The sequence below is a fragment of the Stigmatopora argus genome, chromosome 19 (assembly GCF_051989625.1).
Source record: "Stigmatopora argus isolate UIUO_Sarg chromosome 19, RoL_Sarg_1.0, whole genome shotgun sequence".
In the NCBI taxonomy this organism is placed as follows: Eukaryota; Metazoa; Chordata; class Actinopteri; order Syngnathiformes; family Syngnathidae; genus Stigmatopora; species Stigmatopora argus.
In genome coordinates this window covers 8044688-8066381 of record NC_135405.1, presented here as the reverse complement: position 1 = coordinate 8066381, position 21694 = coordinate 8044688, and the positions used below count along the sequence as shown (strand labels likewise).

General features: G+C 37.4%; 3 protein-coding genes across 4 annotated transcripts; 1 reads left to right on the top strand and 2 right to left on the bottom strand.

Moving 5' to 3' along the window:
• The first annotated feature begins 1717 nt into the window (after positions 1-1717).
• rd3 (retinal degeneration 3, GUCY2D regulator) lies at positions 1718-4862 on the top strand. Of its 2 annotated transcripts, none has more exons than XM_077586433.1 (3): positions 1718-2004; positions 3611-3917; positions 4298-4862. In XM_077586433.1, the coding sequence occupies exons 2-3, from the start codon at positions 3628-3630 to the stop codon at positions 4647-4649; spliced, it is 642 nt and encodes a 213-aa protein (XP_077442559.1). In that variant the 5' UTR covers positions 1718-2004; positions 3611-3627; the 3' UTR covers positions 4650-4862. The 2 variants fall into 2 exon arrangements, with proteins under 2 accessions (XP_077442559.1, XP_077442558.1); XM_077586432.1 differs by having other exon boundaries at positions 1724-2004; positions 3607-3917.
• Positions 4863-5830: 968 nt separating this feature from the next.
• LOC144064169 (uncharacterized) lies at positions 5831-8570 on the bottom strand. Its single transcript, XM_077586434.1, has 7 exons — positions 8401-8570; positions 7704-7764; positions 7339-7515; positions 7203-7261; positions 7040-7132; positions 6726-6818; positions 5831-6641 (listed from the first exon to the last, which is right to left on the bottom strand). Exons 1-7 carry the CDS (start codon positions 8401-8403, stop codon positions 6591-6593), a joined length of 537 nt encoding a protein of 178 aa, XP_077442560.1. The 5' UTR covers positions 8404-8570; the 3' UTR covers positions 5831-6590.
• A 2040-nt stretch (positions 8571-10610) lies between these two features.
• rhag (Rh associated glycoprotein) lies at positions 10611-17444 on the bottom strand. The gene is made up of 10 exons (XM_077586430.1): positions 17166-17444; positions 14397-14580; positions 14163-14313; positions 13891-14038; positions 13229-13395; positions 13000-13137; positions 12794-12912; positions 12641-12714; positions 11999-12072; positions 10611-11805 (listed from the first exon to the last, which is right to left on the bottom strand). The coding sequence occupies exons 1-10, from the start codon at positions 17341-17343 to the stop codon at positions 11731-11733; spliced, it is 1308 nt and encodes a 435-aa protein (XP_077442556.1). The 5' UTR covers positions 17344-17444; the 3' UTR covers positions 10611-11730.
• Between the last annotated feature and the right edge of the window lie 4250 nt (positions 17445-21694).

Below are 21694 nucleotides of genomic sequence, written 5' to 3'. Positions count from 1 at the left end.
GTTTCTGAGAATACCATTTGGTTTCTTAGGTGAGGACCAATGTTTATTTGAGGAAACAAGCAATGTTTGTTTTCAAATGTTGACTTCCTCCCCGAGAAAACTCCTTTGTTCTCCACTTGTGTCCATAAAAACAACCTCAGGTTGTTCTAAAAATTCTAAAAATAAATAATGAATAAAACAACCAATACCATGTCATGGATAGTACCTCTTAACAAAGATGAGGAAACACTACTCTCTAGTGGAAGTCTTGAGTTATTATACACTTAAGTGTCTTAACAAAGTAGTAAAAATCTACAGGGAGCTCATTAATAATATCTGAATGCTTTCTCATTTATTTATGAACATTTTGTTTAATTTATGGGGTCCATGAACGGGTAATTTGTTCCTCTTTATTCAACTCTTTATATATTCAAAGTTTGACAAGTGAATATTTTGCAAATTTAAATGAATAATCCTGTGAGGGTGAGCAGCCCAGATGAAGCAAATCATAATCACTATGGTTAATTTAACTATTATTTATTTATTTTTACAACAAAAAAAAACATTAAGCATTAGTTATGAATAAAAAACACTTGACTGTTGATTGACTCTGGAAAAGAAAAAAAGAAACAGATACCTGAGATGGCACAATATATTTTTGAGACATTTATGGATCTAGTTGAACCAAATAAGTAATTAAACAAAACAAAAGCAAAACATTACCAGCCATATTTTCTGGAGGCAAAATGGAATGGTTTCGTTTAATATCTCGTAGATACAGAAATGACTATTTCTGTACGATTTTAATGACCTTGACTCTCCACCTGGTTAGCTTCTCTTCTTTTAATAAAATCTGGTACAAGTACGTCCATAATAACTGCTGATCATACCAAGTGGCGCATATTCTAAATGACTGGGGAAGGGAATCACTTTAAAGGATTATGGCTGCTCAATTGAGGTTTCCAGTGAACAGCTTACCTTCCCATCTGTTACCTCCAAATGCAACCAAACATCCTCTCAGGCTGTGAGAATTGGTCTTAAACTTCAAGATGGCCACCTCAGCAACCATCAAATTCAAATTTTAATATGCTTGTCCCAATTTACCATATTGTCCAGACTATCAGTCACCCACCTGTTATGTTGTTCTCCATTTCACTACATTGACATATGTCTGTTCTTGATTTCTGATAAAATATAAAATTACCATCCTAAAAACAAGACTTACACTCCAGTACAATATATATATAGTATTTTTTCCCTCTTCATTGGGCATTGGTTGGCTGGTCAGAAAAATGTGGTACTTAAATACTTATACAAGGCATAGAATTGATTGAATGGTGTGTACAATATCTGATTTTGAAGAAAAAAAGACCTTGCCTAAGCATGGATAACCATTTCCAGTTATAGCCTGTTTTTTCAACCGTCTACTGCAGAATCCGATGTGATTCACCCGAGTTCACAGTTCATGCTGCAATGATGGGCTTCCAGCTCACACCTACACACCAATCTAGTAAATCTTAATGTTCCTCCACATCGTGGCATTTCATAACACAGGAGTCTGAAACTGATTAGCTGCAGGAAATTCATTTGCATACATGCACGTGACCTCGTCATGCATGATCAAGCCCTACAGCTTCCTTTGAATTTGATTCCCCTCTTTTTAAATCTGTCCCTTTTATCTGCCTCTTCATCACCCCCCTCTCATCGGATGAAGCTTATTGTGGACAAACAGGCTTAGGCTGGTCACTATAGCAACAGCAGATGGCAAACACAAAAATATAAAAGGACATAAGCACTTGTTCGACCTCCCGCTGGAGATGATGGAGCCCCCAACCTGACGCAACAAGTAAAGGCAGGCCAGGGGGGCTCAAGGGAAGAGGAGGCGGGGGAGGCGGAGGAAAGAAGCAGAAAGGTCGAGATAATGGAGAGAGATAGCTGGCTTGTCACAACCGCATCGGACTAAAGACTTGATCTTTTTGTTGTTGTGTGTGGAACAGGCTCGAAACTTTTCAAGGAAATATAAAGGTAAGGAAATGTTGTCTTTTTTATTTAGCATTCAAGGAAATACAAATTCAAACCAATTGTGAAGCTGTAAATAATGCTTTAGGATGTCATCATTTACATCGTGGGAATAACTCACAATCAGTTAAATCAGAATTTGGCACTTATATTTCAACATTAAAAGAAAAGAAAATGTAACCTCTTCAACAAATGGAGTGTATTAGATAAACAAATACAACATTGTATGAGGTATGCGATTGGGCTATATTCATCGGATGAAAGGATTAAATCCAGATTAATGCAAGGACAGTTACAAAACAATATATGTGTGTGCGTGGACAGATGCAGTAACCAAAAATTAGGAGCACTACCTGTTATGTGATTATGACAGAAAGTAAAGCTCCATCAATTCTACAAGAAATCTACACAGTACCATTTTCAATAGCAACATGTATAATAGTCTCAATGTGTGCTGGTATATTCCTAATATTTTGGGAAAGAACGCTTGATGTGTGCAGTGAGAAATTATAATGAACAAAATAATAAAAAGATATAGAAGTATTCAATGTAATTTTGACAGACCAGTTCACATGCCTAAGTTTCAAGATGAACCTAAAATGAACAATAAGTGCAGTTTTCTAATAAGGAGCTCAATGTCCTGTCACATAATGTATTTCCAAGGACATCCACTTCCTTTTCTGTAAGTCTTCCTGACTCACGGTATCTCTGTGGCAACAACTAATGAGCTCAGTAAGCTCAGTAGCCACTTCTCTTTGAAAACAACCTGTTTGAAACCTGGCAATGCTAAAGTACTGTGGATCATTTGTTGGATGTCACATCTGGACCACATGTGGTTAAAATGTGAAAAGAATGATGAAGAGGGATGTTTGAAATTTTTTAATTGAATTAGGAAATGTATTGGTTGCGATATACAAACCGTTTTTTTAAGTACTACAAGGTAGCAATCACATTAGTTTACTTCACAGTAAGCAACAATTTTTTTCTTTAAAAAAAACTGTGTTTAATACCATTCCCAGTTAATGTCAATGGTCAAATGAATGAAAGACAAAAGCATGTGTATTTGAGACAAATGTAAATAGAGCTCGCTGATGAACCAAATCAGTGTCATGGTCTTATTGCACTTCAAGCAGTAACAAAATAATAGTACTCAGGGGCATATATTCTTTATCCTCTGTTAAAAACATAGAATTGCTGCAGATGGCAGTCACTTTCTTTTTCGTCTGTCTGGATGACTGTAATGTACTGCTGCCCTAAATTGTATTCGCAATATGTTTTAATGAACTATCATACAATATAAATCTATCTTAAAAAGAAAAAAAAAGCACATTAGAATCGCTGTTAGTTTTTTGGATGCAACAAATACTGCCATTTGTATTCAGGGTTAGATAATTTGAGGTGCGTACTAGTGATTTGCATTAAGATCATTGTCATACAAATTAAGCTTGTATCTTAACTTTGAAGGACAACTACAGCCATAATTTTATGTGTATCGCATCATAAATTGAATTTTATTGCATATTTGTCCCCTAATAGACAAGTGTGCACTTGCATTTAGTATTGTAATTTGTTGCAAGTGATATCCTTTTCTGACTCTCTTTCTGTCAGTAAGGTGGCAGGGGCCACGGCATGGCGTCCTGGTTCGGCTGGAGCGAGCCTCACCAGCGCATCCCACACAGGGAGCCGGCCGACGTGGTCACCGACACGCTGATGGTAGAGCTGAGCTGGCAAATGAAGGAGGCGGAGAGGTTGCAGAGAGAGCGGGAGAGCGAGTACCGGCGCCTCAAGACAGGGGCGGACTACAGCTGGCTCGCCAGCGTGCCTCGTTCGTCCTACAGTATCAGCACAGGGGAGAGGCTTGGCCTGGAGGACCTCTGCGCAAAGGTGCCGCCGTCCTGCTGTGGGCTGGTCATACTCAAGTAAGAGTAGCCCAAAAATGCAAACTTGTAATAAAAAAAAAATCTATTAAAAAAATTGTATGCATTATTATTTGGTCATCCATGATGTCAGGTTGTTGTCCATTATTTTCATGACAAGCGACGGTACCTTGACCACTGAGATTAGTGATTAGAAACCAAAATCTCATCAGACTTGCTCAATAAAGAACAGCAAAATGGATGTTAAATCTCATGAAATGTTATTGAACACACTGATCTTGTTTTAGATCAAGTCTCAGGTGGCTTGTTAGCACCAGTGAGAGCAAGGTGCTAAAAATGGTACTACTTATTTTTGCAGAACATGGTTATAAAAAATAAAAAAAATCACCCATCTTCTGGAATAACACTTGGATTTTGCGCAGGTTCCGCGATGCAATCCGAGCCAGCGAGCCGGAAGTTCATGAGGTATCGGGCCTCTTCCGTTCCATCCTCGTGGAGACTGCGGAGCAACTGAAGGAGGAGGAAGAGGCCCAGCGTCTCGCTCGCCAGTGGAGCAACAAACGTGCCAAAAGCGTGTCCCTGGTGAACTTCAGATCCCGTATTAAGATCAACCCTTTCGGGAGCGCGGTTGGCCTGGTGTCCACCGACGGCGAGCGCCTGAGCGACCTGAAGACAGTGTCCGAAGATGTGGAAAGAGGGACAGACAGAGAAGAGAGAGTGTGGAGCATGCCGGACTTTAGATACAAAGGAACTAGTAGTGATAAACTTGTGTGATGTATGTACACTCAAGTACAGGGAATTTACATTGAATTGACTGGGAGTTGCTAAGCTAAAACATATAAAATACTTGATATTCATGTGACTTGACTCTTTGTAGTATTAAACGGAACAAGAGTTTGAGTGGTTATTTAGGAAAAAAGTTGTTTTTGAATTATTTTAGATCAAAAACTCAAGCGAGCATAAGCATGATTGTATTACACACTTGAATTGCTTGAAATTTAGGGGGCACTTGATTTTGTGATTTGCTTGTAATCAAGTTTTCTCTGGAACTAATCTGCAGTGAGATCAAAGATTAATGTCCACCAAACTGGTTATTTACATGATGCAGTTTTTATTTATCAGGACATGTAAGTATTGGATGAAATATTGTGTACTTCAATTAAGTGTGTCTAAGTCGTCCACTATTTTCCGGTTATTTTACTGCAATATTTCTGGCAATTGCCCCACATCATTAGAGAAATGTGGGGTTTGATTACTGCAATTTACAGTATAAAAATGACAACTACAATCTGTTCAGTCATAGGCTTTATTATCATCATCGAATCATCAAAAAAGCCAATGATGACAATAGGCTTTTTTGATGATGTTGATAAAGCGTACGTATTTCTGAACAGATTGTAGTTGTCATTTTTATACTGTAAATTAAGGAATTATGTATGCATTTAGTTTTGAACTGCACTTAACAAATTGAAACCGTGCAACCCTTCCACAACATTCAAGTTTACTGAGACGAACCCATTTGGAAATTCACGAAGATGAAATTTGAATAGCTTATAATGGTTTTCAGTGATTAAACTTCATTGGAGAAATGACTCCACTTTACTAAAATCTCTTCAATGTTCAGTTTGAATATTCATAATCTATCACTAAATGTAATACACAAGCGAACGACACCAAAACCTTTTCCCAAATAAGAGCCGAATGCCTAAGCATTTCAAACTCGGCACATCATTATGTAGTACTAGTTTTCATGTTCAAGTATGAAATGATTTCCCACCCCCATCACTTTGACCATGAGTCACCCTTTGCATTTGCTCTCACAGCACACAATAAGCCTACACAAAGTTCCTGCATTCAAGGTCATCCCACTTAAAGCTTTACATCCACTTTTCTACAGTTTATATACAAGATCACATCTGCTGCAAATGAATACTAATAAAGTATTGACAAAACCATTAAACATTGGATTGGTTTATTTTCATTTTGTCCCACAGCTCCATAAACGCGTTGACATAAGAAGCAGCTATTTTGTTTTACAGACATTAACGGACCACTGCTGAAATTGAGAGGGTGTTACAAAGGGGCTTTCAAGTATAAGTAAAATATTGATGGTCACATTAATTATATAACATAAACTGTTCAACTGGTCAATACACACAGATGACAATTCTCAACTTGAGTCCAAAAGTAGTGATACGAGAATAAACTTGCTACAGAAATGTACATATGAACACTCAACATTTCTTTAGGTGCAATCGCACTGAAAAGAAATGCGATTTTGAACATGAATGGTGCATTTTTTCTATATTGGACCTTATGGTGTTATTATCAGTTTGCGTAATGGCCATAAGTAGCAACATTAAGGCTACCTCTCAATGTCTGGCACATTTATTCTCTAAAACCAGGGTATAAATATATATACTGATAATTGGGAGAAATGGAACCAATTTGACTTTCTGCATATGGGGGATGAGAATCAAGATTGTCGTTGGAGATCGGGTTATATGTGTGCAGTGTTGACCATTTGGAGTACACCACACACAATTCACATTTAAATAAAAATACATGTTTAAAAAAATGGTTACGATGTTAAAACTTGGCATGCGAGTCCAGGTGTGCCACGCCTTGATTCAACATCGAACTCTATTTACATTTCTTCTCTCGGGCAGCCCGCTTGCAGTTTCCTGAGGTTGTCTCCCGTGTCCATTCGGGGAATCACAAGGTAGAATTAAGGAACTCCAAAAGTTCGGCTCGATTTTTGTCCCGCTGTGGTAAAAACACATCTGTGTGAGCCAAGGTGAATGACAATAATTAAATAATAAAGTTGCTTCTAAAAGAGACTGAAATGACCTGTTTATCTTTCTTGGACTTCTTTACTTTCATCTTTATTTTCTTGCCTGAAATCATGCTGTACTTGCTCCCTTTCGTCTTTTCCTTCAAGTACTGCGTAGAAAAAAGAAAGTAATCTGTTACCATGAGCAAGGATACTAAAAATGTCAGGGATTCACCCACAAAAAAGCGGGTACAATTTCCAGGTGAACCTTAAATACATGGTTTGACTATGGTAAAATGGAATATTTCTAATAGTCACAATTTTAAGTCAATATTCCTAAACTTAACTTAACAAGGGTTTAACAATCACAAGCAAAAAGTGCATTGCCAACCTTGGATATCTGAACAGGCCCAGCATTTTCTTCCCCGCCTTTGGATTTCTTCTCCTTTTTCCGTTTATGTCTCTTCTCTTTCTTCACCTTTTGCTGGGCATGGAAAATGACAATGATAGTGGACTTTTGGAATAGATGTGATCGAGGCATCCCTAACAAATACCTTTTTAGCTTTGTCCCTCTTCCCTTTCTTAGACCGCTTTCTGGACTTACTTCGGGAGTCTAGGGGGAAAAAATAATCAGTGAATGTGATTAATAACAGAGAGAACAATCAAAAACAAGCTTTTATTTTCACTCACCGCTACTCCTGGAGCTACTTCGACTGCTGCTGGATGAGTGCGACGAGCCCGATGAAGAAGACGACGACGACGACGAGGATGAAGCAGACGATGAACTGGAGGACGAGGAGGAGGACGAAGAGGAGGAGGAAGAAGATCTGCTGCGGCTGCGTTTACGCTTCTTTTTTTCTCTACCTCCTTAAGCACAATTTTGGGGTCATTTTGTCAACAGATGGGGTGACATATTTAGATAATATTTTTGCATGCAACTTAGTGCAACTTCTACAAGATAAAATGGACTGAACAAAAATCACTATCAAAGACAGTGCTTTTGTTTTGGCTAATTCATGTATTCCTTTTAGTTAGAAAAAGAAAAAAAGCATCACCTCTGCTTTTGTCATCTGTCCGAGAGCTGGAACTGGACACTCTGCACTCCGCTTTTGTTGACTGGAAAGAATGACGATGGACATTATTTTGAAAAAGCTAACAAAATAACCTGATAAAGAGATGTTATTTTGAAGTATCATGTTTTTCTTATATACTCTATTTTCTGAGTGGGAACGTCTTTGAGATAGGGAAAAAATTGCTGATTTTTGTAACATTGTATGTTATTATTTAGGGACCAGCCAAGTATTAATACAAAAGTCACAACAATAACGATTTTAATTAGTTTAATGCATGCATACAACTTAATTTCTACCAGATCAGCATTGCTAATGAGAAACAGTTGTCGATGACATTTTTTGAAGCAATGAAGTTTAAACACCCCCAACATTAAACATGAAAATAAATCATAAATAGCATTTCATTATTTGTAGTCATCAAGTTACGTAGTCTAAACTTAACGGGGGAGATCCGTACAAAAACATACTGATCATACCAATTTCTGTAAATTATTGGACTAGGTATGATCTCGGATGGCACGCAAAATAACAAATTAATATGAAAACCATAAACTATTACGATTAGCTGCTTCTATTTCAATGGTGTGAGCCAGACTGCATATCTAGGCTAACACAACACTCCTTTTACAAACACTACGTGCGTCTTGATCTTGAGAAATCAAAAGTGATCAGTACTTACCATGGCAACAGTGCAGTATGGTTATTATAAAACAATGCTTGACAACAACGAGACGTGCATATGTCTACATTAAATAGTAGGGATGATCCGAAAATTAGCATTGACTGGCAACCACAGGCGACATGTTGTATCCCAGAATGCATTGGTGCTAGCTTCCCGTGCAAAGAGGAAATGGATTTTTTTTTAATCCACTGATCATGTTGGCGTTTATTCCTTTTCGATCTCGTACCCACAACGCCATCTGCGCTTTTTTTCTCCTGGAGGATTTATTTTAATAAACACACGGAAAATACACAGATATGGGATCCCAGGTCAGTGCTTAATATATTGTTCATTTGCAAGAGAAAGGACAATTTATAATTTGTAACTTTTTCCAGCAGATCAAAATTGGCGTTAATTCGAATCTTAGTGGGTGTGTTTCAGTACCAATTTGATCCACCGGAGGGCAGCGATGAACAATAATCTGTTTCGAGAGAAGTGTGGAGCGTGTAACAAAAGACTTGATAATATACTATAAACAAAGTGATAATATAAACAAAATATATGATTACTTTGAATAATGTCAATAGGGTTATAGGAAGGTGAGAATATACTTTGAGTATAGAACAATTACAAACTTTGAAAACTAAAACAGGGCAATAAAAATGAAAACAATTATTGAGTACTAATAAGAAACTGTGATAAGAAAGGAAATGTTTGTTTTATTTTATTTTTTTTACACCTCCTAGGTTCTCTCATTAATGTATTTTGGGGTGGGCGAGAACTAGGATCATTTATATAAAAGTAGTGCCAAATCTGTCATGCAGGATTGTGTTGCTGTGGCGACTGTGATAAAATAAGACAAAAACTCAATCTACTAAACTCAAATTTCAATATTTTGGAACTCCTGTTTATTTAATTCTGAATTATTTGGATTAATGTAGGTGACAAAATTGTTGCCTGTTTTATTGTGTTTTTTATAGTGTTGATAGTTTCTATAATTGCCACAGATTTGCAGTGATAATAAAGTGGATTAAATATTCACAAAAGGCAAATTTGTGTAAATAATGTACAAAACATATTTATTATGGCAGTGTTAGTTCATTATACAAATACATGTTGCACTGTATAAAAATACAAAATGTTGATGCTTTTCAATGATTTCGCATCACTCATAAATTGATAAACAAAATGATTACTAACTGAAGTAGTCAGTTTGAGCTCACCCGCAGTCTTTTTTTAGGTATGCAACATTTTAGACACATATGGCATTATTTGTGTCAATTAATGGTGGCAGGATACTATTAAAAAACGTCTTTAGTAATGTAACGATTTCCTGATTTTTGTAAAAATCAAAGTTGTGTACCGGTTTCTTTTTACACTACAGGGCTACGACCAAACTGACCATGTCGATCCACTTGTGAACTTGTATGTACATCGAAGAATACATTTGACATAATATAAAATAGTTTTAAAAAATGTGCCCTACTGTGGACACACACACACACACACACATGCACTCACTTTTTCCAGCAGATCAAAATTGGCCTTAATTCGAATATTAGTGGGTGTGTTTCAGTACCTATTTGAACCACCGGAGGGCAGCGATGAACAATAATCTGTTTCGAGAGAAGTGTGGAGCGTGTAACAAAAGACTTGATAATATTCTATAAACAAAGTGATAATATAAACAAAATATATGATTACTTTGAATAATGTCAATAGGGTTATAGGATGGTGAGAATATACTTTGAGTATAGAACAATTACAAACTTTGAAAACTAAAACAGGGCAATAAAAATGAAAACAAAATTATTAAGTACTAATAAGAAATTGTGATATGAAAGGAAATGTTTGTTATATTTTTTTACACCTCCAAGGTTCTCTCATTAATGTATTTTGGGGTGGACGAGAACTAGGATCATTTATATAAAACTAGTGCCAAATCTGTCATGCAGGATTGTTTTGCTGTGGCGACTCTGATAAAATAAGACAAAAACTCAATCTACTAAACTCAAATTTCAATATTTTGTAACTCCTGTTTATTTAATTCTGAATTATTTGAATTAATGTGGGTGACAAAGTTGTTGCCTGTTTTCTTGTGTTTTTTATAGTGTTGATGGTTTCTACGACAGGGCCTATGTCCGATTATTATTATTATTATTAATTGCCACAGATTTGCAGTGATAATAAAGTGGATTAAATATTCACAAAAGGCAAATTTGTGTAAATAATGTACAAAACATATTTATTATGGCAGTGTTAGTTCATTATACAAATACATGTTGCACTGTATAAAAATACAAAGGGTTGATGCTTTTCAATGATTTCGCATCACTCATAAGTTGATAAACAAAATGATTACTAACTGAAGTAGTCAGTTTGATCTCACCCGCAGTCTTTTTTTTTAGGTATGCAACATTACAGACACATATGGCATTATTTCTGTCAATTAATGGTGGCAGGATGCACTATATATATTAAAAAAACGTCTTTAGTAATGTAACGATATCCTGATTTTTGTAAAAATCAAAGTTGTGTACCGGTTTCTTTTTACACTACAGGGCTACGACCAAACTGACCATGTCGATCCACTTGTGAACTTGTATGTACATCGAAGAATACATTTGACATAATATAAAATAGTAAAAAAAAATTTGCCTTACTGTGGACACACACGCCCACATGCACTCACTTATACACACACGTTGGTTCATCAAAGGAACATTTTTCGTTGAAAATAAGGGTGAGGTCACTTAAAGCCTTGATCCGTCCCTGTCTTTCACCAAGGTGTTATTCATATATAGGTGGATAAAATAATGATTGGGAGCAAAAATAAAAAAACACAAAAACACACTGTACTAATATGTTCAAAGGTAAATAAAGAAAAAGCTTACAAGTGTTGCTGTTTTCCAGCATTGAGTGTGAACTGTTGATTTCAGTGTAAATAGTAACTATGAGGGTAACGTGATAAAACCAAACAAAAAATGTCACTTACTGTCACTCCTTTAAAAAAAAATTGAATCAAAATCTGAATAAATTTTCTGTCTTAATACTCCATTCTGAATCAATATTATAATTGTCTCCATGTATGTTGCTAGATTTTTTTTCTGGGCATTTTTGACTGTAAACTACTGTGATTAAAAATCAATCAGTAGTGCCATCACAATATTCTTTCGTTTTAATATTCAATTACCAAACTGATTAAGCCTCTCCTCGGTTTTTAAAATGACAACCTTGTGCTATGCAGGGAGCTGTACTGCTTTTTAATGTCTCAATTCAAACTAAACTGTCATGCAGAGCATCGTAGAGCAATATTCTCAGCTGCCTTTTTTCCATTTTTCCATATTCTTAGACATCTGCTTTGTTCTTTGAATGATCAGCATGGGCCAAGCTCTCTTCATTCTCCTCTTCCTCTGCAGGGACCTAATACAACAGGAAAAAAAGTCCATTTATAACCGTCTTTGCCAACGCAAAGTATGTATTAGAAAGAATCCACAGACTGTGATATTAATATTCAGCCATTGCCTGGGAAATATGATCCTGAATTTCAAGTTTAATAATGTGGAATATTACTTTCTTACATCTACCGCCTCGGAGATAAGGTAGGATTTCTTACCTCCCAGTAAATAGAGTCATCAAAGCAGTTTTGGTCAGGAGGTTGTCCCCAGATAGGCAGCTTCATTATTAAACCTGGGAAATGAGCAAAGCACATTTTTTAGTCATGCTGCATTGTATTCTTTTCATTTGGCTTATAATATAAATTTACCACACCAAACCATGTAGTGTAGCTAAATACTATGAAAACTGCTGATACTTTCCAAGTTGTGTTATAGTATTGTAGCGTATGAAGTATTGCATCAAATGCAATTTTTAAGTTTGTAAATATAACACAGTATTGTCTACACAAACACAACCCCACTTATAGTACTGTTGCAATAGGTTTTTTTTTCAATATTATTGGCATATATATTTTTTCAACCGCTGTGCAGGTGTTTATTTCACAAAGTGTGGATTAATTTGCCACCTATTGATTATTAGCGCAACATTATTTGAGATCTACACATCTTCAATTTTGACAATTTTAGACAAAGTTTTTTTTCCAGGTTTTATTTGTGTTAACCCTGAGTGCAAATTCATATATTTATCCATTCCAATGCTTGAGAAATATTCCTGCAGATGGATCTGTTGTGTTTGTGAGTGAATGTTTGTTTGGATCATATTATTATATTTTATTTATTATTATCATTTCTCCACCCACCTGTGATGAGCCCTCCGACCAAAGCGAATCCAAGGGATGAAGCTAAGGCAGCGGCTTGCATGGTAGCTGTACCACTAAAGATAAACAATAGGGATTTAAAAAACTACCAAAGAAACAGATTTTTTTAAAATACCAGATGAAGCTTATTCTTACCTCTTTTTCCCTAAAGCCACAGCCACGATACCAGCCAAACCACCCAATATTCCCGGCATGCCGTGCAGATTGTGTACACCGCAGGTATCCTGGATGCCCAGATTAGATGCCAGAACAGGCTGCAGAAAACATAGTATTTCGAATTTAATATTCTAATAGAATAGAACACTTGTTTTACATGAATCTATTGTAATCTGCGAACCCACAGTCAGGAATTTGAAGCCCAGCGTGGAAATGATACCCGCCACTAATCCAATCAGCATCGCTCCAAAGGGCCCGATGTTCATGTCGGCGCACGTTCCCACAGCAACGCCGCCGGCCAAGGTGGCGTTCTGAATGTGCACCTTCACGTGAAAGTGCAATGTGATAGAACAGGTGAAATAGATGCCCTGTTCATGTTGAAGTCATATTTCAGAAGCGTAAATGTAGTCAGACCATGTCGAGTTTTCCTTTATGCTCCACCAAGCTAGAAATAGCGTAGGCTGAGAGAACGCAGGCGGCCAGGGAGAGATAGGTGTTGATTACTGCGGTGAGCTGGGTCAAACCTGGCTCTGCAATGGCTGAGTTAAAACTGGGCCAGAACATCCAGAGGAACACAGTCCCTGTTGAAGACAAGTGATTTCAGTTCATGTACTTTCTCATATTTCAAAGCAAATTCCAAATGTAAAGAGGCAGCAGAAACTAATGTAGCAAAATGATGCCTTAGTTTGAAGAAAAGAGAAAAAAAAGAAAACTGATTTGACACTATCAGTCAAGTTTTCAAATAGAAAGGCTATAACAAATGTATGTCCTCATTTCATTTTTTCATACTTAGTTAGCCCCCCAAAAATGTCTACCTCATGCTCAGAATAAGACACAAAGTTTTTTTTCCCTCTTAATCAGCTTCTACTTCTGTGATTAAGCTAACAGTATTGGAAACACTAAATAATTAAAATGATGCAAAATATGTAGCAGAAAATTCTGAAGCGTGGGTTTGTATTTAAAATATTTGGATGCCCAAATATGTTCTAATTCTGGTATGACCTATTTATTGTGCTGAAACTGCAATCCCATTTTTGTCCGCAAGACGGCGATATTTAACAATAAGTGAACTTTACCAATCATCGCAAATAGATCCGAGTGGTAAACGGATCCATCATTCTCGTGACCGGTCCTCAATCCAGGTCTGTAAAGAACTCGAGCTACAGCCAGACCAAAATAGGCTCCGAAGGCATGAATAATCATGGAAGCTCCCACATCATTAGCCTGAAAAGAAAAGTCAATTGTTACCCCAATATTTCCAATTTCTTGCACTGGGTCACACATTAAAGTGGGAGTGATATTCCTCTGGTGATTGTTTGCGGAATGTGAGCTTGCTTGAAAAACTCACCCCCATAATTTCTGCCACCAGATGCTCATTGATGGAAAAGATGGTGATCTCCAGGATGGTCATGATGAGCAACTGCACAGGGCTGGTCTTCCCAAGAACTGCGCCGAAGGAAATGAGGACTGTCGCTGTGCTGAAATCTGCGTTGATGATTCTACAAAAGCCACGTGAGTTGGGTTTCAAGGTCAAGAACATGATGTTGCCTTAAGTTTCCATTCATTTCTTTTTGAGACTTACTTAAAGATGTTGATCTTAATCTTGCCATCATCCAGGTGCCAGATGCCCTGCATGAGAAGGCCCCACTGCAGGCCAAAGGCGGCCAATAACAGGTTGACGCCCACGCTGCTGAAGCCGTATCTTTTCAGGAAGGTCATCAAGAATCCAAAGCCGATGAAGATCATCACGTGGACATCCTGGAACACTGGAGACACGCAGGAAGGGAGGCGGGTAAGTGCTTTGTCTGGCAATTCCCCATGTAGTCGCAGAGAACCGCACAACGGTAGATTAGATGCGAAGACTTTAGCATGCGATGCGTTCAATTTAAAAGAGATATTACAATATGAATTTCCTCCACGCTCGTTTGAGCTAATGGAATAATTTATTGCCCACTGGTAGGGTTCCCAGGAGTCATTTCCTTACACAGGAGCTGTTTTGTCGGCCGTGACGTGACCTGTTGGCTTGAAAAGCAATTCAATCACACTCTCAATGAGATACAAGAGGAAAAATATATTGCTGTTCCAGTTGAGTTAACGGCCTTGTTCAGCTTTTATGAAGAGCATATGACCTTAATAGGTTTAGATAGAGTTTGGGAGGGTGAGGAGAGTGAGGAGAGGGTGTTTTTGGATATGCCAATCATCTCCTTAAGCATGTGTGCTAACATTTTTTTTTCACTCTTGGAGAAAAACAATAACTACTTCAAACTTAAATAGGAAAGGTCATTGTTGATGGTGGCGATGACCTGTGCTCCTTCAAAGACAGGAAATTGGAACCTCCAACTTAATGTGATGAGCTCCATCCAAGGAAATAACATCAGAACACAAAGACAATGGGAGTAATTTCCTTATCCTTATACTATAACAAATTTAATGGCAGACAGAATTGTTTAAGGAGGACCCCAGCAGTGAAAGATTTAAACGATGATTACTTGTTCAAAGGCTGTTGAAAGGCGGCGATTATTTTAGACCTACGTGAATTATTATCATAACATTCATGCATATTTGCCTTAAGTTATATACTATGTATATAGTACTAAAAAAGTTTAACAATTTTACTCTGGAGGTTTAAGTTAGTGCTTTATTTTTGGCAGCCTTGGTTATGTACAGTATAAATATAATTTGTATACAATATATAGCTCCTGTACTGCTTATTATCAAAGTTGTTTACGTGCACTGTAACAAATCCAAGTAGATTTAGACTCTACAAAGTGGTCGATGGCATATTTGCGAACAACCAAGGCCAAATGTCGCCATTTTCAAACTATAAATATGAAATAGCAGCATATTTTACTACATATTTGTACCAATTATCACTGAAGATAAATGCATTCATTTGCAGAAACCACACTATATGTTGGTGTCAAATATATGCTTAGAAATTAAGTAATGCACCCAATGGCTCAGTTAGTTACAAAAATTGAAGTTTAAAAACATTTGATTACATAAAACAATGATAATTTCCACCTCTATTTGGTGACATGGTTCTTTAGAGCAGCTCACTGAATAGAAGGGACTAAATTTGGGAGGGAGCCACGGTGCCTGGCATCACGCCCAGAACTTGGCTAACACTCACCAGTTGAGATTCACCCCTCTGAAGATGAATATAGTGAAATATGAATTTTAGGGAGGATGCTTGAAATCATTTTTCATCATGAATGTCTCATTCATTTCCCTCATTTGAGTCTTATTTTTATTAGACTTGCGCAGAAATGTTAGTTAGCTCTTTATACAAATCATAGACACACATTTAAAATGTATCTTTTTTACGGTTGCAGTATTTACACAACGTCATGCACAATCTAAAGGCACTTAAATGTGGAAACCTGCCAATGATAATGGTGAGCTACTTGCTTATCATGTTATTACTTATTTCAACAGACATCCAATCCTTTTTGACTGACAGATAAAATGGATTGGACATCTAAGCATAGTCAATTACAGCCAATACGTTAAATAGGGAATTAAAAAAAATATTTGTGTCCCATTAAATATCCTAGTCTCAAAAATATCTTTAAAACTATCAAAAATAATATACTATATTTTCCTCCAGAGCCATAGCCACCAGTTTGAAGTAGGACATCTTATCTGTATGGGTCACACTTGCCACACCCAACTGTGATCATGCAGTCACTCCAACGTAAAGTTATGCAAGTAATGAACATGTGATGTGTGGCCTCATCATCAATTTTTATCTATTCTTTTCATAAAAAAAGCATTCTTCAACATTTCTCCATGACACCAATGACATTTAACCCTGCTCAAGTTGCATGGGAGTGACAGGACGACAGACAGTAAATGAAGCAGAGTGTGACCTTGTGACTTCTCTTATTGCACTCAGCAGATCTGTGCTGCAACAAACCGTAACTATTTCTGTTTTCATGTCATTGGTCAGTTACGCTAATTAATAGAATTCACATTACTCCAATTGAAACCCGACATTTAATTTGACAAACTGGATAATAATATCCAGATCTTGAACAGTTGGAAAGTGAGTGAATGACACAAAGGATCAAATTGTAATTCCAAACGTATTTTTAAGGTCACTTTTCTATGTTAAATACTAATTTAGTTAAGAAAAATCTGGAAAATATCGGGGATTTATTGCTTTGCAGCTAGTTTGATGTCATCCAATTCATCTTCAGCGTCAATATGATTCAAGCCACATGCTCAGAATGGAAAGCAATTTACTCCCCCCCTCACTTTGTTCACTTCTTGGCCCTCATCCGTCAAAGTGACACATACATCGCATTCGATCATCTCCCGGCGAACCAGTAACGCCAGTAAAACTTACTGGGATAGAGCTGCATAGGCGGGTCTTGGTGGTCCGTGCCGTTGCCGTGTGCATCGTGGCCGTGACCTTTGCCGTCATCGTAAACCACAAAGACTGCAAACAGGATGATGGTGATAACTTCCAAAGCCAAGGCTACGATGGGGAACTTGATTCTCATATTGGTGGCGTATGCAGGCATCCCGTATTGCTGTCTCTTTGTGAAGCTCACGCACACATAAACACACACAGGAAGACTTTCTCTCACACACGCGGGCGCAACGGGCCTCACTGTCAGACTGAGTGAAGGGAGGGAAGAAAGTGGCGTCTGCTTTTTAACTGATGCTAGAATTTGGTGGGACCAATAACGGAGCTGGCCTCCAGGCCTCCTGGATGATGAACAGCCCACCCTGATTCTTTACATCCCGCCTTGTTCATTTACTGGGATGGGTTTCCTCTCTAGATGACTGACACGGCAAAGCCCAGAAAACAAAGTGCAATCACTTCTGGTTTTGTAGTAGTTTGACTTTGAATTCAGTAGTTTTTTAACTTATAAAGTAATTCAGGAGGCAGTTATATGCTGTAGATTTGTAGCATTTGTAAAAAAGGGACTGTAGCACTACCGTATTTTCTGGAGTATAAGTCACAACTTTATTGTTTTGACTTAGTCTGCGATTTATACTGTAGTGTGACTTCTGTTTTTTGAGTTGAGGGAGTTGTTCAGAAATGATAATAAAGATTTGGAGTAAGATTGAGAGTTTGGTAAACAAGTGTTGTGTTATTTATGATTTAGTTGTCTGAATGACTGTTACATGTTATTTTAACAGATGCCTATTTACTAATGTATGTTTGTTATTAATGTGTGTCGAATATGTGACATACTCTAGTGACTAAGATATGTTTTTTTCCTCCTTATAGCTTTTTTTTGGCTGATGCAAGTTAAAATGTGCAAAATATAGTACCTTTGTCATTTTCTGCCTTTACTAAGAATGCAATCATTTATTGGGTCGGGTAGGAACATTGATACGTTAGAAGATTAATAAAGAAAATGTACATATTACGATGGCAGATTGAATTTACCGAAATACTAAGTGGATTTAAATACAAATATATATACAGTACACTCTTAGCAATGCTCCTCTCGGTGAATGTACATCTGAAGGTTTTGCAACCAAATAAACATGATAGGACTCTGTCACTATTGACCTTTTGCGCTCACTGATTAACCATTTCCCAAACAGACACTGATGAAAAGGTCATTAGTCCGCAATCCAACATCAACGTAAATCAATTGACAATAGACGACACATGGCATTCAATCATTGCAAGGCACGGTAACGGCAAACCGTGCCTTTTTTTGCACAATTACCTAAAAAAGGAGCCTAAATAGACATTGTTTTGTTTTTGAGTTATGTGGAATGGAATATATGTTAGCTGTGGCTGCTCTGATTGGGAGACCTTCATAGGCGCAGTTTTTTTTCTCATTACATGGCTGTGTTTACACTTTCCCAGGCTGACATTTGTGTTTGGACCCTCAGTTCCTGATCCACAGTGGGAAATAGTTAGCCAAATTAGCCCAAGTGCAAAAGTGTCTCTGTTTTTAAGGCTTAAAAACATTCATGTATGGGCAGGGTAGTTAATCAATGCCAATGACACATTTCTGTTTGTTTTGGAGCGATTTTCCAAGCGTATTTGGGAAATGACTTCCAAATGTTGAGAGATAGCAGAAACGCTTATTACGCCTTGAATGCACATTCAAAAGTTTTTCTCTTGAATTTGGCAGGGGTTGCATGCATTGTTTTGAAGACACGCTTGAACTGCAGGATTTATGGTCCACTTAATCGCAATCATTCATCCTTGGCGGTCCCACTTTCGTTTTTCAACACTTTTAATATGATCAAACTCTATTAAAGACTAAGTAAACAGTGCCCCTTCCTTATCTCATTTTAATGGCTATTATTCTTGGCCTTGTAAAACCTTTGAAGCTTTCATTGTGGAATTCTTTGACTAGTATTGTTAAACATTCTGTTTTCATGGTGGATTGGCGATGTTTTAGTTAACATTGAACAATGATGGTAGTATTATTTATTTGAAATAGTGTTTGCTATTTACATTGTGATTATTAGTTTTAACAATGATTTTTTTTAGGATTGTAGTTATTTAAAAAAGAGAATACATTTCAGGCGGTTGATGATTTTATCCTGTTAGCTGCCCGTTGTCTCTTCAGTTTTTTTTCTCCTCAAAATTGGTCCAATGCTTTCTTTTTAAGTTTTGTAAATTTGCTTGTTTCAAAGAGATTTCACCACTGTCAAAACGCAATCAAAAATAATAAAGACAGCAAAGGCTTTCCTCTGAATACAAATGAAAATTTACCACTCAGTTCTCTCAGGATCAAAACATTTGGACAATTATGTGCTATTTTCTCCCCGGCATTTTACATCAGCAGTGAAAGCTTGTTTGGATGAATTAAGATGATCCCAGCCTCTGCAGATCGCACCGTGTCAAAAATGTAATAATTTAAAGTGTGAGTCAGACTCATCGACCAAGTATCAGATCGGCTGGCAAATTAAACCAGAATGGAGTTTTTTTAACAACAATTATCAAAGCACTCTGTCGGTTTACCAAGAAAGGGACTTTTAACTGGATTCAGCAGATATTTGGTCACGTGTCGCCTTGTTGTTTATTCCTAAACACGCTGTCTTGCCAGCTGCTCAAACAGTCGCAGTGACGACCATTTCAGCTGCAGACTCAGTACTATTTCCCAGCAACGACAATACACCTAACATTGAACCGTACATGCCATTTAAAAAGGCCTCCAGCCCAAATTTGAAACATACAACCGATTAAAAACAGAAGTAAAAATGCATACAATTCCCACATTGGACTTCAAAAGAACTCTATACTGTCTAAGTCGGTGAAAAAAATGGTCTTCCGTTCAGCCATTCATCAAACTCCCGTACATAGTAGCGAAAACAGTTTGAGTACCGACTCAAGATGGCTTTATGTCGCTGATTAATGGTGAGTTTCCCTGGAATGTGCTTGCAACATGTATGTCACAACACCAGTCTCTGGATCGTATCCTAAACGTGCATACATATCCATATGTAGAAATCCCCCTAAGCGAGGAATGTTTTGTTGACCCCAAGAGGATCAATGTACACTGCTTCACATGCACACAGGGCAGCCTTATCTGGAGGAGGAACCCTCACGGGGTCGTGTGCTCCTCAGTGAGATCCCAACTAAGTACTTTACGGTTTGCAGAGAATGTTTTATGACTTATGACCACATCAAAGTGCCTTTTTTATTTTCCTGTTCCTAATCAAGAAGCAATTACTAAAGGCAAATAATGCAACCAACCTGTATTTGACCTGTACATCTGGTTGGTTAAAGCCATTCTGAGAATGTCCGCTTCAAGTGATAATTCATCTAAGGCAGGGATGGCCAAACCGGTCCTCGAGGGCCGCTGTGGGTGCAGGTTTTTGTTCCAACCGATCCAGCACAGACATTTTGACCAATGAGATTTCTGAAGAAAACAAGAAGCACCTGACTGCAATCCACTGATTGCACTTGTAGGACACCCGATTGGTGAAAAGGTGTCATCTTGATGGGTTGGAATGAAAACCCGCACCCACTGCGGCCCTTTGTGGAATAGTTTGGACACCCCTGATCTAAGGACTGCCACGCTGTTGAACCCTCGGAGTATCGGATACCGTACAGGAAGATTCATGTTTGCACCAGATGGTGTGAAGATCGTGCATGTTGCATAATGGCACACTGAGAGTAGAGACAATGGATCTGAATAGAATTGAGGAATGATTGATTAGTTGATGAGTTGTTTTGTACCTGTTTTTAATGAACGACAAAAATATGGAGCGTTGGCATGTCAGAAGATGGAAAGAGGGAAAAGTGAGATGAGAGTACTGTTAAAAAAAATCGAATTCACGGTTATATACTGGCAGGTATGGTTGTTAGAATACCATTAAAATAATGGGAAGACTATAAAATACACAATTTTTTACAATGTGGGAAACTTAATAGCAAGCTCCAATCTGGTTTACATAAGTGCAATAAACCGTTCTTACGGATTCCACCAAAATATCATTCAAGGCTACTTGCTACACGTAAAGTATACATTTTGGGATTCATTATCAACAATTACACACATTTGGAACCTGGATTTAAACATGTGTTTGTAATCATGTTTTTTTTGCCAGAAGATTTGGTTTACAATTGTCCTAAATATTTGGAGAAGGGAAGATAAACAATTAACATTCAAGACAAAATAAGTATTCTAATCCACACTAAAGTGTAAATTATTTAAGAGCTGTGTTCTTTCACTTAAATCTCTCTCACAACTTTGCCGTTAAGGTAGTAGGATATCTTATCAGACGTGCCATGACTCCACTTTTCGAATTCAAAGTAATGGAGCTTGTTGTAACCAGCCGTACAAGCAACTTCCTTCAATAACAGTCGATTGTTTTCTTTAGGGTCTAAACTTTAGTGTTGGAAATGTTGTCAGGAGTCATATCAGATATGGAAGCAGTCCAAGTTGC

Bases quoted from the DNA above. Each gene is read 5' to 3' on its own strand.
- rd3 (XM_077586433.1), top strand. From the start codon at position 3,628: ATGGCGTCCTGGTTCGGCTGGAGCGAGCCTCACCAGCGCATCCCACAC. The intron at 3,918-4,297 runs GTAAGAGTAGCC...GATTTTGCGCAG, and splicing joins TGTGGGCTGGTCATACTCAA to GTTCCGCGATGCAATCCGAG.
- LOC144064169 (XM_077586434.1), bottom strand. The intron at 7,133-7,202 runs GTATTTGTTAGG...TTCCATGCCCAG, and splicing joins AGAGGGACAAAGCTAAAAAG to CAAAAGGTGAAGAAAGAGAA. The intron at 6,819-7,039 runs GTTGGCAATGCA...TTTTCTACGCAG, and splicing joins GGCCTGTTCAGATATCCAAG to TACTTGAAGGAAAAGACGAA.
- rhag (XM_077586430.1), bottom strand. From the start codon at position 17,343: ATGCCTGCATACGCCACCAATATGAGAATCAAGTTCCCCATCGTAGCC. The intron at 13,396-13,890 runs GTAAAGTTCACT...TGTCTTCAACAG, and splicing joins GGATCTATTTGCGATGATTG to GGACTGTGTTCCTCTGGATG. The intron at 12,073-12,640 runs GTGGGTGGAGAA...CTCATTTCCCAG, and splicing joins GGTCGGAGGGCTCATCACAG to GTTTAATAATGAAGCTGCCT.